We start from the raw sequence: 17,490 nt of genomic DNA on the forward strand, positions 1-17,490 counted from the left end.
TGGAGGCAGCCCTCCTTCAAAATGAGTCAGTGTAGATCAAATAAAAACAATTACAAAACCCAGTGAGTATTAATTTATTCATTTTGGGGACACAGAGCCCATCTATTTGGAGTTTTGACTCGAGAATGAAAGAACAGGAGCTTGGAACTAGGACTATGCTCTAGTCTAGAGGTTTTGGGCTACAGCCCCAATCATCCTACGCCTACTATCTTGGGAAGTTTGAAGGGATGGAAGTTTTGGTGAAAGGCTTGAAAACTTTTGAAAAGATTAAGAAATGAAATATAAAACAATTGACTTGTATTTTAAACACAGAATCTCCCTACCAGAGACCGTCAGGAAGGAATGGCTGCTTTCAATGAGAAGCGACTTCCAAAATTCACTGGTAAATGAGGCTAAAACACTGTTTCTGAAAGTGCCTGAACACAATACAAGATGATCCAAAGGCTGTGCCTTATTGGAAAGCTTTTCCTTATAAGCTTTATACTTTTTTTTTTGGCTTGAAATCTACTTTGGATGTCAAGAACTAAATAGTAATAATGTAAAGGGTATTACTGTTCAAATATGACAGTAATAAAAAAAATCATTTTCCAACCGAAGCATGCATTTATGTGTAAATTTCTGTGCCTGAGGGGGACTAACACTGACAATTGCTGCACAAGAAAACTTTTATCCAACAGGAAAAGCAGCAATTGTTAACTTGACAGCCTCTCTCTTTTTCTGTTACATTGGTCACTTAGGAAGATTTCAGTTGCTAAATGAGAAACTGTATATCATTCCAAAGAACTAGCAACTGCATTTGTTAGTTTATAAGCAACGTACAAAAAAATAAGATTCTTCTACAAAGAAAAGTTACAATAATGTATGAAGTCACCTTTGAGTCAGGTTCAGGTTCTAGTAACTTATATGGTTCAACCCAGTGCAGTTTTCTTGGTACAGATGGAAGTGGTTTGATATTGTTACCTTTGGAGATTTTTTTAATGGCTACCAAATGTAGAATTTCATGTAATTCCTTAAACATCTGAAGAATTTCAATTATTTTATGACAAAATAATATAAAATGGTATCAGTTTTCTTTGTGTTTCTGAATTATATAAAGCTCAGAATTAAAAGACTTAACTGAAAATGTGTAAGTATGCCATTGCTTTATTTCCTTACAACAGGAACATTCTATCAATCTATTAATAGTGGGTAGTTCTAATTTCTCCAGACTTGCTTGCTGACATTTTTTTATTGATTTATATTATATATTTATATTTTTATTATGAAATCAGAGTAGGTGGCTACCTTTTAAGGTAGCAAGTAGATACTTGATTTGGAGTTAAACTGTGTCCTAGAGAAATTTGTAGATCATACAAAGTATTCATGGTGGTAAAAAAATCCAGTATGATCTTGAAGAATTGCCAAAAGATGTGGTTAAACAATTGTCAGTCAAATTGAAAATGTTCAGTTTAAATAAACGTAAAGTTATGCATGGTGGACAAAAAACATGTAACTTCAATATATACAGTAACCAGGAAAAAAGGTCTTGAGGTTATAATGGATATCTGAAGTTGTGAAAAATGTGAATTCTGTTCTAGAAAATATTAGGGAAGGGATAGAAAACTGCCAACACGTGTAATGGTCTGTACAAGGGAACTAGAAAACATTATTGTATTGTATTGTATTGTATTGTACTGTACTGTACTGTACACTATAATATACTATACTATATTATATTATTATATTTCATTCCCTTTCTCTTTTTGGTTTCACCTCCTGTATACTTCTTTTCCTTTATATTGGTAATGATCCTTGCGTTTATTATCCAATCAGCCCCTCATTCTCAAAGGTGTTATATCCAGCACACATTCCCAACTCTTACCAGTCATTTCGCTACAGAACAGAAGGGTTGTTTTTGTTTTTTTTCTATTTTCCTTTTCCTAAGTAAACCAGCACAGAAAAGGGCATTGTTTGAAAGAAAGTGGATGGAGTTTTCCTAGGAGTTGTGAGAACATCCAGGAATGTTGTGCTTAGAGGATCTAGAGACCTTTCTGAAACCAGGGGACAAAATCCATAAATTCTTGTTCTTACATTGCAAATAGGCCCCATTTTGCAATAATTGTTCGTTCTATACTGGTCTTTAATTGAAATAAGCTGTGACTAATAATTAGCAGTATAAAAAATCAAAATATTTGACTACACTGACTTTTTCCCTTTCCATTAATGAGTTATGGTCAAAATGCACCCTACTTAGCAATAATTAACACAACACAAGTTGGACCATAAGAAAGGTTGAGTACCAAAGAATTGAGGCCTTTGAACTCTGATGCTGGAGAAGACTCCTGCAAGTCCCTTGGACTTCGAGGCGAACAAACAAATCAGTCCTAAAGGAGATCAACCCTGACTGCTCTTTAGAAGGCTAGATCCTGAAGATGAAACTGAAATACTTTGGCCACTTAATGAGAAGGAAGGACTCACTGGAGACGAGCCTAATGCTTGGAAAGATTGAGGCAAAAGAAGAACGGGATGATAGAGAATGAGGTGGCTAGATGGAGTCATTGAAGCAGCAGGCATGAGCTTAAATGGACTCCAAAGATGGTAGAGGATAGGAAGGCCTGGAGGAACGTTGTCCATGGGGTCGCGATGGGTCGGACATGACTTCACAACTAACAACAACAACGAACATTATTCTAGAGTGTGTGAGATAGTTTAGCTTATGATTTTTCCTCATAAAGTTTTCCCTTCCCCATTTTTCCTCAGCTATAGTGCTTTAACTGTAACTTCCCATAAGATAAATGCACCATCTACTGTATTTTTCTTACACCAATTAATCCAAGCCATCCACTTTGGGAGAATGTAAATGTTACACTCAATGATACCAATAAGAACAGCAAAAATGAAACTCACTTCTACATCATTAGCTACCATCTAGTGCATTTGATCTTATGAAAGCTTTATTTTGGATTATGACCAATTTTCTTGAAAACGGAAACATGCAGTCAGTTTGAAATACCATCACTGAACATTTTTTTTAGATAAAACGTAAAAAGTCTCTTGAAAGGTTTTTCCCACTCATAGAAAAATACTTTGCATACCCCAAAAAAATATACAGTAACAAAGTGATTTATGCTTAAATCATGGCAAACATTTATGTACAATAGACTAAAGCTGGAATCTCTTCTTTGGACGTGCACAAGTTCATAACTGTGGTTTGTGACTGACCTGATTGTTTGCTGCAGACTCATTGTTTTAGTAGAAACAAACCCAATTTTCTTTAGAGTTGGTCCTCTGCCCCATTTGTCAATATACAAGAGCCATAAGTTAAAGCTAGTTACAGAAGACTTGAAAAAGTTACAAGAAGGGCCATCTTGATTTAAAAAAAAAAAGGATTGTGAAAGAGATCACCAGTACATATGTCAACACTATATGGTAGAAGTAAAGATATGACCTGAGTTATCAATCTGAATGGCCTTGTAGCTCTTTTAGATGTTTAGGCTTCCCGTAATACTTCACATGAGTTTCCACATAACTTAATATCTTAGTTATTAAATACCGGACATCAGGATCACTCTGGTTGTTTTCTTTGATATTATATAAGTGCTGGAGTCCATTCTCTTGTATTAACATTGCACAGTATTTGGCAGCTAAGGAGAAATAAGACTGTTAATTAATATCTTCAACATAAACATGACAATGTTAAAATATTGTCAAAAACATTGCATGCTGCAACATAAATCAACTTTTGTTTACAATATCACTAAAACTAGAATTTACAATTCTAGTCAAGATTCAGATATACGGCAAATACACTTCAGTGATTTGGAAATATTTGTCAGGTTCACATACATCTTTCCCCATTGTTCATAAGAACTCGTAATTTTTCATTTGTATGTAGGCTGCCCAACTTCAAAATCATTCTGGGCAGCTTCACAAAATTCAAAAAAAGAACATTTTATTTTAAAAAAACTACTCAGTCTCCAGGGTGGTGGGCATATTATATTTCTATATCAACTCCTCAGGTAAAAGGAACCCTCCAAAAACTTCCTGATCCAAGGTTTAGATCAGCGGTCACCAACTGGTGGTCCGTGGACCACTGGTGGTCTGCGAGAAAATGTTGGTGGTCCGCAGAAAAATTATTTGCATTTTTTATATTGCACTAAATCAGGGGTCCTCAAACTATGGACTCTTTCTCATGGTGGCTGCTTAATTCCAACAACTGCTTCCTGTTGGGATCCTAAGCTGGCAGGTGAGGAGTAGCTGGGAAGGGAGGGGTGAGTAGAGGCTGGCGAGGCGCCCCTTGATATGAATGGCATCGAGTTGGCCACGTCCACCCAGTCATATGACCACCTAGCCACGCCTATCCAGCCAGCTGGTCATTAGGCAGATCATATTAGTGGTCCACGAGATTGAAAAGTATGAATTTAGTGGTCCTTGAGGTCCGAAAGGTTGGTGACCCCTGGTTTAGATGATCTCCAGATAATGCTGTTCCAAAAGGTAAATGCAGTGATAGTGGAGATTCACTTTCTAGATGACACAGCTTAATTAATAGGATTTTAAGCAAGCTGAGCCTGTTGGAGTGCAGAGGATGATGGAAGACTATGGGAGAGGCAATTCCACAAATAACCACCCCTAAACCATGTAGGTTTATAGGTGATAATCAACACCTTGAATTACAACCAGAAGCTGATTGGCAACCAGCACAACTCAGGTAGCAGGATTGTTAAATTTGGCATTATTGTAATTATGAATGGATGCAATAGTTCCCACCTTCAGTTTGAAAAGTTAAATAAACATCAAGCTTTTAGAAAATGGAAGTTTTAAGGCTTACTGAAGGATACCTACGGGTTTTGCAGCAGACATGCAGAATAGCCCACGCAGCCCAGATCTGTACTCCAGGTAATGTAAAGCAGTCAAGCAGTGGGTAAAATGGCTTGAGGGACCTGAGAATTAAAGAATATTTTGCAAATTTATCAGTCATAAAAAATAAACGTAACCATGTTATTAATTGATTTTGAGCTATCAGGTACTTGTATCCTGGTAAGTTCTTAAATCATGAAATCAATGAAGCCACAATACAACAACCTTTTGCATTTCTAAGGTATCTTATGATTTACCTATTACTGCAATATGTTGATGGTGGCAGTCTGGGCTTCTACGATCCTGAATTAGTAGAGTTAATGGTAGGACATGCATAAATGCTTAACCCATTAAATCAGGTATATGAAGAATATAAAATACTGAGCCGGTATTGAAATATTAATGGAGGAAAAAGGAATAAAAGGCTCAACAGGTGGTTCCTCCTTAGCACCATAGGGACCCCAAGGAGAGAATTTTTTTAAAAATGGTTCGTATCAACATCCACTTACTTCTCTTTTCTCACGTCCTATATTTCTGAATTGTATATAAGTATTGTGCTGCTACCCAAATTAGTAGGAGATAATACCAATCTGAGTTTATCAACGAACCAGCTTCTAAGAGGAAATCTTGGTTAGCATTAAAGTTGTCACTTTAAGCAAAGGAAGAGGAAGCATTTGTACTAAGGTGTTAAGGGCACTCAAATTTGCAGGATTATTTCTAATGAGCTGAACATGAGCAATAATCTCCAGCACTTTGACTGCACTTGGCTTTATAGATGTACACAAATGTGACCTTTAATTTAATCTGGTAAAATTCTAGAATCCATGATGTTCATAAACTTCAGATCAATAAATACACATGTGAATTAAAGCTTTCTGTTTTATATCTTGTTCTCAATGTATTTGATTTTCATTTTTTGCAATATGTTTAATTAACTGAGTATTTTTAAAAACATGTGCGGTGGGAAGCTTACATATGCCAGGAAAGGAATCCACTGGCACATGAGCAGACAGCATGCAGGGATGCAAGCAGTACGTACAGAATTGTTGTTCAAGATTTATTTTAACATGATACCTATAAGCTGGCAGTGCTATCATCTTGCATTCTGGTGTTGGCCACTTCAAAAGGGTTGAATGCTGTAATAGAGAATACAAATTTAAATACTTCAGGCAACCTTGAAAATGCTTTTCAAGAGAGTTACAGTACTGAATTCACCATACCAGCTTTTCAATAAGAGAGCTTCTCAGTTTTTGACACAATGTCCAGGCTTCTTCACCTCTAGATATCAAATTGGCCATAATCCCAGCTGCAAAATAGCTGACTTCTATCTCAGCACTGTTCAGAAGTTCACTGACATGATCCACAAAGTCCTTCTGCATTAGCCTGGGATGCAGCTCTCTCACTTCCGCCACGTTGTTCTTATTAGGATAGGAAAAAAACACAACTTTGAAAACAAGACTTTGAAATCAAATGCAAGCATTTGATAATTTACCTATATAGATAGTCCTTGTTTTGTGATCCCCAACTCAGTCATTAAGCGAAGTGGTCACAAAGCAAAACCCTAACTGTCCTTCTGATCTTACTTCAGCTTTCATTTATTTTACAGACCTGCAAATGAGGATTGGTTGCAAAGTCACTTTTTCATCACTGCCACAACGGGCTGCTGTATGAGGCAGTCGCTATATGCGATTACTTGCATTTTATCTTGGTGATGGTGGTGGATTAAAGGTGAAATAGATTTTGCAGAAGCTTCATACATCCATTCTACTCTTATTTTAGCATATTTTGCTCCTAAAACTTGCAATGCTCAAAACTGCCATGTTTTGGTTGGTTCATTTCAGGAAGGTTTGAGGACTGCAAATTATATGGGTGGCTGTACTGAATTAAATTAAAGCTTTATGAACTTTGGAAGACAATGAAAGAAAACCTTATGTAAACTTTTGGGGGGAGGTATTCTTTATTTCAATTGGTATTCGTACTTTTTGTCATGGCTGGAGCAGAGAAGGCAAGGAAGAATACTCATAAAAAGGTCTATTTTCACCTTAAAAAATAAAAAGTCATGCTCATTTTATGAAATTATTTTTGTATGCCGCACCTGATTTTGATCTTACCAGGAGGCCAAGAGCTTTGCGTTGTATAGATGAATCAGAAGAAAAAATCTGTAAAGAAAAAAATAATTAAATGTATGTTGTGTTCTATCTATTATCTTACGTAGTGTACTGTCAGAGCTGCCTTGTTTACCTCTAAAACTTTCAAGAAAAGATCCAGTCCTCTGTGGTCCATAAAGTGTGCACATATAGTTGGAGCTTCATCTGTGAGATTCCAAAGCGCACGAAGTGTAAAATGGAAAGTTGCATCTAATTCAGTCTGATTTGTTTTTTGTTCAATTATTTCAAGCAGTTTCTATAAAAGAAAAAGATAGCACTACAAATCTTTTACAATATGAAAATATGGAAAGTACAAATTCCTTGTCCTCTTAACTATTATACAGGGGAGACAGAGAGGACTTACCCCAACAACAATGTAGAATTCTGCAGAAAGTTGTGCTGCTTGCTCATCTGAAAGCTAAAAACAAAGCAGACTTTTAAACTAATATCCTGGAGAGCTGATGAAAATACTGGATTAAAAGTAAAGCTATATACCTTAAGTCCCAGAATAGAGATTACATTAACTGCAATTCTTTGTATATGTTGATTCTCCTGATTACAAAGCCACTGAACAACAAATTTGGCAGCCACAAACCTACGATTTAAAAACATTTTATGTTTTCATCACATCCAACAGTTTTTAAGCAACTATTTATCTGCAAACAAAAATCTATATTATACTTAGAAGTGCAAAAATCTTTTGTTATAGTTGTCTGACTATTACATTTAACTACATTTTCTAAGAATTATGTATAACACAGGAATATGATATACATAACACTTTGTTCTGGTAGGTATTGTATTTTAAATTGAGCTGAATTAGGTTCGAAATAGGCTGTATTTTTTTCTCTTAAGAAGAAATTGCTAAATATGCCTATCTAATATGCTCTGCTAAGAATTAACTTCAGAGGTTCAGTTCAAAGCAATTATCTAATCCCTGAATCAGATAATTGATTTGGACTGAATCAGCAAATTGAACACTTATAAATCAATCTAACAATTCCATAGCCTTTTACACATTTTTTTCAGTACAAATTAAATTAATGTCCAATGCACACAAGTTTTACTATTTATAGATGCCAATAATTACAATGTATGCACACAAAATTTTAACCCCTGAACAACAGTTCCTCTATCAAATCTATGCTAAAGGATTTTTAAAATTTTGTCCAGAATGAACAATTACAGAAAAGATATAGCAATAATGCATTACTGGTACAGTATTTGTTTCAATCTGCCATCTATGGATTAATATGGGAGATCTGATTATAAATGCAACACTAGGCAAGAATAAATAGCTTTTCTATGTAGCACTCCACATGTGTGGAAATTAGGCCTTGTAAATATGCCAATCACATAGTCCAGATTCTTACTATTTCAATGATACATATTCAGAGGGCCAAATTTTGGTGAGAGGTCACACAAAATTCCACAAAACAGTATGTTCGTTTATTGGCATCACATCTCAATTAAATTGAAATTGAAATGGAATGAGCATTAGAACAGAAAATCTACTCAACATTGTCAGTCTATTCATTAGGAAGAGAGATTAGTAAACAATGAATATACATGCTTGAAAAAACAGAGCTCTGAATTTTAATTTGGTGATGGGATGTACAGTATGTAAGAAGATAGCTTAATGTTATTGCATAAAAAGGAAAACCTCTTTCATCCAGATTAAGGCTTCACTTTCAGTTGACCATTTGTATTGTGAAACATTCAAACAGAATGTCACTCGCCTATTAAATGGAACATCCTGGAGGATCCGGACACTAGATAATGAAAGGAGGCAATTCTTCTGGAGCTGTGTGGAAAGAATAAAAAAAAGAGAGAGTTTGATATTACGAAAATGTGATATTCAGAACTTGAATTATTAGGTGTTCATAAAATGGTCAACTAAGAAGTGTATGCTTTTAGTGCTTTGAATCTTAAAGGAAAGGGAATTATTACTAAAAAAATAATTAATGCTTTTGAATGGCATATCAAACAACTTTTACAACTGGGAGTGTGTAAATCCAGCTAGGCGGAAGCAATGGGTAGGCCACAGAAATCTATGCGGCATATTGATGAACGAAAAGCACAAGCAAAAGCTTTGCATTTTTCTCCCAGAACAGATTGATGTAAATGAAAAAAATCCAACGTATGTCCGTTTTCTCTGGCTATGATACAGGACCTCTGAGGGGTCTGTTTTTCCTCTCAGCAAAGGAATTCAAAATCAGCTGCACCAAATGCATAGTAGGAGTGATTTGTACAAACTTGTGTGTTTGTACAGGATATCCTACTCTATATCCTTACCTGCCGTTGTTCAGGGAATGTTTCCATGGCTTTAAGAAGCAGCTGAATTACACTGGAGAGCAGACGAACAGGAACGCTTGCTGCTAGGCCTTGCCTAGTTAAATTAAGGACACAGGAACTAGCAGTCAACTGTACTGCCAAATCCAAAGGGTGATTCTTCATTCCAATAATCACAAGCTACGAGATGAAAAGAGACAGTAATGAGAACTTTAATACATTATATAGTTTGATAAGAAAAAAAAATCGAACGACAGAAACCTATTTGTATCTTTAAATTCTAAATAATGATATTTATTGAATATGGTCAAAACTTCAACAATTGGCAAGCAATTATTTCTTTCAAATTAAACTCCCTTACCTTTAAAATTTCAGGCTTTGTAATTTTCATAAAACAGGTTTGCAGAAAAAGATGGAAGAAGGCCTCCTTCACAAATACTGGCCTTTCGTTATAGCGTTTCAGAGCTTCGAAAATCTGCATTTCATTTTCTCCTCCTGATACCTTTCAACATATGAAGATTTCATTCCTTTAGTGTAACTCTGATCAGAATAAATTTAGTAGTTAGCATAAGTCTTGCAACAATAAAGTTGGAAGACAAACACCCAATCCTAAGTAATACTTTTAAGCCAGCAGCCCCCAACCTTTTGGGCACCAGGGACTGGTTCCATAGAGAGGTTTTTCTGCACACTGTCGGGTGCGTGGTTTCACATTCTGCCTGCATCCCACAGATGGGGCTTTGTTTGCGTGGCCCAATTTTTGGCATGCCATGGCCTGGTGCCAGTCCATGGACCATGGGTTGGGGACCCCTCCTTTAAAGCACAAAATCACTTTTGACACTCTTCTCCATTCCATTAGGCTGAGTTAAGCTGTACTGAATTATGAGTTAATCAGCAAGGCTGACAAGGAACCGTCTTTAGACAAAAATGATCTAAAGGTTCTGAGATACACAATATATTACTTTCCCACCAAAACTATGGCTTACTTAGCTACTGCTTTTATTCAAACTGAACCTGGTTCAGCCTGTTATATTTTGGAGGTACTTCAGGGATTTCCCAGCATTTGTATAATGACATAAATATCAAACTTCGGGTTTTGTTAATATTATATCAGATCTTTTTTTCAGTTGAAGGGAGGAAAATAAGTTTTCAGCTAGCAACAGGTTTATCTGTTGGTTTGAGAACAACTGGCAAAAGTCACAAATCTTTTTGTGTTAGTACAAGAAAGCTGTTAGTTATTTAGTTGTTTTCCTTAAAAAATTTTTTAATAATATAACCATTTTTAAGACTTCAGTAGTGTCAATGTTATTAGTTCTATGCTGCAAATAAATTAACTAGAGCTACGTTTAGGTTTTCAAATCATGCAATCTTCTGGTTTATCAATTATCACTCTAGCTGCAGTGCATTTCAGTGGTCCCAACCTTCAAGCTTCCCTGTCCTGAAAGGAACTCTGTGAATCCAGCTGCTGTGCCTAACAAACCTATAAAGTGCATTCGCGGCCGCTGTCTGACAAACGCTTCTACGGCTTCATCAGTAATAGATTTGTTCCCTGAAATGTCCAACGATACAAGATTAGGCAGAATGTCTTTTTGATTTAGCAAACAAAAGGCAATCTCGGATCCAGAATGCTGATCGTCTGAGATGTCAAGGTGAACCAGATACTTTAGTCCTCTTATGACATCTAAGAATTTTGGGGTAGGCATTTTCAAACATTTCGAATTGTACATAGTTAGAGATTTCAGATGATTCCTGCAGGTGAGGAGTGCAGATATGTTTTTAACAGAAGTGTTGGATATGTTCAAGCTTTCTAATCTTGGCAGGGTAGCAACGTCTGCTAGATGTTCATCCCCGAACAACACATTTGTAATACTCAAAGAACGAAGGCCGTGGAACTGACTAAAATATCTTTCACACGAATTTGTAGGAAAAAGAGTTAATGAGTCCAAGACAAGGCACTGGAGATTGTTCTGGATCCATTTACTGCTTCCCAATCCACTCACAACATCTGCAATGGTAACAGTTTCATTCATTCCTGCAGCATCCAGCTGTACTAGTTTATGATGGCAGAACGCCTTCTTGAAGGACTGGGCTGAGATTTTCGCTTTGCGGATGCAAGCTTGCTTCAAACGGGTTTGGTTGCCTTGGAAAATGCCCACAGTACCATCATTTAACAACTCTGGCAGTAAAGGGAAAAAAAAAAGATATACATCAGATCAAATCAGACCGAAATCAATCCAACTGTTTCCTATTTGCATATTAATGGTAAAAATTTCCATAAGTTACTCCCGATAATGCATATGTCACTTCCTTGGCAGCACTAAAGAAGTAGTTGACTACTGTCTTCTTCCAGAATGTTTTTTGCAACTTCACAGGTTAGCCAACAAGCACTGAAATTCCCAAGCCGTTGCCCATCCCAGCACTAACTACAACCAAACATATTCAATTTCCAAAATCAGTCAAGGGTGACCTGCCAAGTTCTATTAATAAATAATTTTATTTCAAAGTATTTTCAAAGTAGTCCAAACTAACCTTAAGTAAATCCTCAAGTTATGATGAAAATTGAGACCGGATTGCCATTGTTAAGCAATGCATGCTGCTAAATCATGGACTATTTTCTTGAATCCTTAGAGCTCCAGAATGTGAAATAAACAGAATTACAAATTCTAATTTATGAGCAATCCCATATTCAGAACCCTGCTTTGTTAACATTCTGTCTCTTCTGGCCCAGAAATCTCTTACCTTGATAAGCCATTGTTTGCAGCAATCGATCAGCTACTTCTTGTGGAAGCCTCTGAGATTCTTTCAAGCACAGTGATCCATCTGGCCTTTCTGTACAGAATTTTGCCAGATCAGCAACCAAGACATTCAAGCAGATGTCAACTAGAGAGTATGGAGAAGCTTCTGCCTGCAATACATAAAATACATCATGACATCAGTAGGAAAATAATGTTCCAAGGATTGATTACACCGCTGAGTTGTGTTTATATTACCCTAAGGCAAGATCACCAAATAGACATGATATAGATATGAACTATCCAGCTTCAGCAGGAGCATATACCTACAAGTGGTTTTCGTTTAATGACCACTCATTCAGCAATTGCTTAAAGTTACGGCAGTGCTGAATGAGGACTTTGGAATTGACCTTGTGGTTGTATCCAGCAATTTTTACTGCCAACTTCTGACAAGGTCAATGGAAAGCTGGCAGGTCACAAAAGACAATCACATGACTGCAGAATGCTGTGACCATGCTGGTTTTGGCTACTGTTAACAGCAGTTGGGACTGCTGGAACTGCCATCATAAGTTGGTACAATCATGTGACATCACACTGTATGACTGCATTGCTTAGTGACAAAATTCCCTGTCCCAATTTCTGTTGGTAAGCAAGGACTACTTGTAGTCTGTTTGTCTTTATATCAGTGTATCTGTTAGTTCTCTTGACTCAGTTTATTCATCCATTTATTCATTATATTTATAATAATAATTATTATAAGCGGCCCACCTGTGGTTTGAAACGCAGATATTTCTGCTGAAAGACTTATATAAAATATTAGTAGAATCTCAAAGATTCCGTGAGTTTAAAAGGCCCCCAAGCTAGTGGAAATTTAATAAAATTAAATTAATAGTACCAAAATATAACCAAATCACTATAATATCAGGACTCAAATACCACCTGGAAGAGGTATGTTTTAAGCAACAAAATTACTTTAGTTCATAGCCTTTTATCCACATGTTTCAGCCAGAAGTTTTAAATTCTCAACAGAGGACTCAATTGAGTTTCTTGTACAGTTCAAGCCCCCAAAGCATTAGTTTCACTTAATTTGTATCAGGGTGAAATGCTCCCGGATTGCGCAATCTGGTAGCAATCGTGGCCGGTAGTTTGGTGATCTGGTAGCGATGGCAGAGCAAAGCTCCACCCACCTGCCTGGGTGTTTTTTACCTTCTGCACAGTGCAGGTTTTGCACATGCATGTAACATGCGTGCCCGGGGTGTGTGCATTTCCGAGTTGGTAAGAAAGGTAAGTAGATTTCACCCCTGATTTGTATTGCCAAAAGCTAAACTCCGTAAAATGCTCTTATCACCACTATAAACATTATTTATGTTTAAAGAAGATCCTCACTGAACCACAGCCCATTGATAAGCAACATTTTAGACCACTCAGTCCTATCAAGATTTAACTGGCTGCGGCTGTTTGAACTGCCCAGATCTGCAGGTATTCTATCTTTGACCTCCTCTCTTCAAGCTTGCTATGCAATCTGGGGCTTTTCCTGGAGTCACAATCCTGCATAAAGACCTTTGCCCAACTCCATTGTGTGCCTCAATTCCACCCTTTCCTTCATAAAGAGGCCTTAGTCACCTTGTGACTTGACTACTGTAATAATCTATATGTGGGGCTGCCCTTAAAAATCACATGGCTTTGAAAACCTGGCTCTTCACTCAGGCTTTCGGCAAGGCAGAGGCACTTGCTTCCTCATGGTTGGCATCTTTTATCTTTTATTAATTTCATGTACAGATAGTCCTTGACTTACAACAGTTAATTCTGTGACCGTTCAGTTACAACGGCACTGACCTAGGACTGTTTTCAGTTATGAACTTTGCAGCACCTCCAATGGTCACATGATCAAAATTCAAATGCATGGCAATTGGTTCATACTTATGACCATTGCAGCATCCTGGGGTCATGTGGTCACTTTTTGTAACCTTCTGACAAACAAAGTCAATGGGGAAGCCAAATTCACTTAACAACCGGATTACTAACTTATCAAGTGCAGTGATTCACTTAACAACTGTGGTAAGAAAGTTTGCAAACTGGGGGGCAAAACTCACTTAACAAATGTCTTACTTAGCAACATAAATTTTGGGCTCGATTGTGGTTGTTAAGTCGAGGGCTACCTGATATTTGTTTTACTACTGTGAGCTACCCAGAGTTTTTTGGTGACTACAGTGATACAAATTGAATAAATTATTATTCATACAGTAGTAATGTGATATTGATACAGATCTTAACCCAAAAAAACAGGAAGCAAAAGTTTCTTATGATCACTCCCTGGTAGGTTCTTTACTTTAAAACTAGAGACTAGCCTCAGGCCCTACATTGCTACTATTGGAAGAAATTTCCTGAGTTTGTTCCCAGCTGGGAAAAACACTCTGAACTCTGAAAATTTTTTTACAGAAGGTTACAAGACTCTGAAAAGAAATTAATTCCGAAGCAGTTGCCAGAAAGTGGGATTCTTTAATGAAGGAAGGCAAAAAAGAAAGTGTGACCACAGCTCAAGTGTTCCTGGGTTGCAAGCAAAGTGGCCTGATAAATGTATGAATTTTTATACCCATCTTCCCTCTGAAGTTGGTGTGCCTTTTAGTTAAGGTCTGAATTCTGTCTTTCTGCCTTAATGGTTTAATCCGGTTCCTGGGGCTTTATCTTTCCTATTTTGGCGGTTAATTCTGCCAGGAAAGAGGAAAAGAGGAGTTCCAGGTGAGTTATTTTTAGCCTGATTCTCCTTATCTTAATGACTCTACTTAAGTATTTCTATTGTCCCCTCTGTTAGCAGGGCTGCTCTGTGTTTTTCATTCAGCTTGGTTTTCTTAAAGGGGGAAGGGCTGGCTTGAGTCTCTTGGCACTGAGGTTTCTGATGCTATGAGGTCCCCGGCACTGTCCCCCTGGGGTACACTTCCCACACTAGAGTGTCCTGACACACTTCTCGGAAATTCAGGAAATTCTATACAGGATTCTATAAAGAAAAAGTCAACCCTGCGTGTTAAAGATCCTCTGCCGGGCAAAATGATTGCCGGACACGTCCTGCCCCCAAGGAGATGCTTTGGTCCTCGGAGCAGCTTCGCCCGACCGCAACCGCCCTTAACAGTAACAGAGTTGGAAGGGACCTTGGAGGTCATCTAGTCCAACCCCCTACTCACGCAGGAAACCTGTACTAGGGATTCGAACCGCCGACCTGTTTCTTGGCTTCCCTGGCTTTTCCCTAAACGCGCTCTCTTCACATTCCGTCCCTCCATTCTCGCTTCTCGACCGGACTTTTTCAGAGCCGACTCCCGCCCCGCTTACCTGCACAGCCGGACAGTTTCCACAAAGGGGGAGCGGGGCTCGTTGGCGGATCTGCAGGAAGCGAACCATCGCAAACAGCCGGCATCCACTTCGCCACCCACGCTCCCTCCCAAACCGGAAAGCGAGACGGGAGGAAGAAGAACCGGAAGCGGCCTGACTGAAAACAAGAACCACCTTTGGCCGCCAAAAGTAGGGCGCGGCCGCCTTATTCGGTCACCGATGGAATGGATGTCTCGCTGACCAGGGAAGCGGAGTCGAGTGTCGAGCGATGGATGAACGAAATTGGTTCTGCCAGAAAGCCTGCAATTCTTTTCATTGAAGGGTGTGCGCTGTGTATAAACAAACACAGCGTTTTTTGTGTTGTGTTGCTGAAGTGGGCTTAGATAGGCTGAGAGGAACTAGGTATCTTTCTTGGTTCGAATTTCTTCGCGCGTTTTTTTTTTTAAGATGCAGGAACGATTTTAATAAGTTTCTTTTTGCACGTGTCTGGATTCAGGAAATAAAGCCAAGGCAGTCCTAGTTAAGACGTAGATGAGATTATGAGAAATTAGAATAGAATAGAATAGAATACTCTCTTGAAAAATTTGGGAAACAAAACTATTTGGAATTCTGTAACTTTTTTTTTTTTTTTGCTAATAAGATATTGCAAGACAATCTTGAAAGCCTGTCAGGCACCGAACATTTGGTTTGTAAGGGAGGTTAGACAACAAACTATAACTTAACAGTCTTGATGTCTCCATCAGATATTTGGCTATATCTCCAATAAACTCTGCAATGGCCATGCTGACAAATGAACTAGATCAGGGGTTTCCAACTTCCTCTGGGAGTTGAAGTCCACAAGTCTTAAAGTGGCCAAGGTTGGAGACCCCTGAAATAGAATAGAATTTTTTATTGGCCAAGTGTGATTGGACACACAAGGAATTTGTCTTGGTGCATATGCTTTCAAATACCAAGGGTATGGGATCTAGGATAGAACAATAAGTCAAGCATAAGAGCACAAGCGTGCCTACCGTTCCTGTCCTATTGTTTCCTTTTGTTATATCCAATTAATATAGTTATTACATACTCATGCTTTTATATATGCTTATATATTGTATAGTTATTTCATGCTTATGCTTATATATACTGTATGACAAAATAAATAAATAAAAAATAACAAAACATTGCCGAATAAGGCAAGAAAAAACGAACAGACATGTCCATGTAAAGTCTTCAAGAATTGAGTTTGCTACTGCTGCACCTAATTGTAGTTAATCCAGATTAAGGGTGGGGGGATCACCAGGAAGTTCCAAGCTGTAAACTAGACTAGGAAGTTGAAAAACATCCTGAGAGAGGTAATGTCAACATACTTCCAAGTTATTATCAAGTAAACGGACATGTCCAAAGATTACCAGGTGGAAAGCTAAATTTGAAGAAGAGGTTCTACTAGTTCGGGTAAAACAAGTTTTCCAGGTGTGCACAATTCCCCGAAACTTGAAGTACCGACCCAGCTAGATTCTCACAGTACATTAAGAGATTCCTGGCTGATTTGTGGTTCAGTGTTTTGTGCCAATGCAGCCAGACTGCCAAGAATATATGCATTCTCGGTAAAACAGCATAATGGCTTCATTTACATATATCCAGGTGAGGTAGCTGTGTTGCTTAATCCAAACTTCCATGATGGCCAGTTTCTTTTAGCATTCCTGAGCATGCCAAATTTGGAGTCCTGTTGTTTTCTATCAAACCTATTTATGATATGTATATTTACAGCCTTAAACCAGGAATTTGATGTTGCTAATTCACCAAAGGGAATAAATAAGGATTTTTAAAAAACCAACAAACATGTTGGGGCACAGACCAGTAGAGGCAGACATTGTCACTATACCATTTGGTTTTTAAAATTCTAATTAAAATGGTTCTACTCAGCTATTTTTATTTCTCTTCAGTGAGTCTATGAATATAATTTGGAAGATAGATGATAAAAATTAAATGACCATACCTAGTTTGAAATTTAGAAGACATCTCACTTAGAACTCTCAAAATCTTGTGCCCATTCTATCCAAATTCTTGGAGCCAAATCAGTGTGTGTGTGTGTGTATATGTATGTCTAGGTGGCTCAGTGGCTAACATGCTGAGCTTGTCAATAAGAAAGATTGGCAGTTTGAATCCCTAGTATAGGTCTC

The 17,490-nt window shown here is 37.7% G+C and overlaps 2 protein-coding genes across 11 annotated transcripts in view; one reads left to right on the forward strand and one right to left on the reverse strand.

The window, feature by feature from the left end:
• Positions 1–1,728, forward strand: part of ECHDC2 (enoyl-CoA hydratase domain containing 2) — a 37,152-nt gene extending 35,424 nt beyond the window's left edge. For all 3 annotated transcript variants that reach the window (XM_058177647.1, XM_058177643.1, XM_058177644.1), the window contains one exon: positions 313–1,728. In XM_058177647.1, coding sequence (XP_058033630.1) covers positions 313–390 — 78 coding nt within the window. In that variant the 3' untranslated portion in view covers positions 391–1,728. The remainder of the gene's footprint in view (positions 1–312) is intronic.
• Positions 1,729–1,860: 132 nt separating this feature from the next.
• On the reverse strand, positions 1,861–15,773 carry LOC131195597 (protein zyg-11 homolog B-like). Of its 8 annotated transcripts, XR_009154489.1 has the most exons (15): positions 15,329–15,773; positions 12,012–12,177; positions 10,694–11,448; positions 9,637–9,777; positions 9,279–9,455; positions 8,723–8,787; positions 7,479–7,578; positions 7,348–7,401; positions 7,078–7,239; positions 6,948–6,995; positions 6,057–6,254; positions 5,911–5,972; positions 5,346–5,450; positions 4,822–4,919; positions 3,584–3,623 (listed from the first exon to the last, which is right to left on the reverse strand). XR_009154489.1 is itself a non-coding variant. In XM_058177634.1 (14 exons), exons 1-14 carry the CDS (start codon positions 15,395–15,397, stop codon positions 3,436–3,438), a joined length of 2,283 nt encoding a protein of 760 aa, XP_058033617.1. In that variant the 5' UTR covers positions 15,398–15,770; the 3' UTR covers positions 1,861–3,435. The 8 variants fall into 8 exon arrangements, 2 of the variants coding, with proteins under 2 accessions (XP_058033617.1, XP_058033618.1); XM_058177634.1 differs by lacking the exon at positions 5,346–5,450 and having other exon boundaries at positions 1,861–3,623; positions 15,329–15,770; XR_009154488.1 differs by having other exon boundaries at positions 3,573–3,623; positions 4,822–5,450.
• Positions 15,774–17,490: the final 1,717 nt, after the last annotated feature.

The sequence above is a fragment of the Ahaetulla prasina genome, chromosome 3, assembly GCF_028640845.1.
Source record: "Ahaetulla prasina isolate Xishuangbanna chromosome 3, ASM2864084v1, whole genome shotgun sequence".
Lineage (NCBI taxonomy): Eukaryota > Metazoa > Chordata > Lepidosauria > Squamata > Colubridae > Ahaetulla > Ahaetulla prasina.

What these genes read in the sequence shown, in the direction of transcription:
- LOC131195597 (XM_058177634.1), bottom strand. Translation starts at nt 15,397, where the DNA reads ATGGTTCGCTTCCTGCAGATCCGCCAACGAGCCCCGCTCCCCCTTTGT. An exon ending in GCAAACAATGGCTTATCAAG is followed by an intron (nt 11,449 to 12,011) that starts GTAAGAGATTTC and finishes CTTTACTGCCAG; the next exon opens with AGTTGTTAAATGATGGTACT. An exon ending in AATTCTACATTGTTGTTGGG is followed by an intron (nt 7,240 to 7,347) that starts GTAAGTCCTCTC and finishes TTTCTTTTATAG; the next exon opens with AAACTGCTTGAAATAATTGA.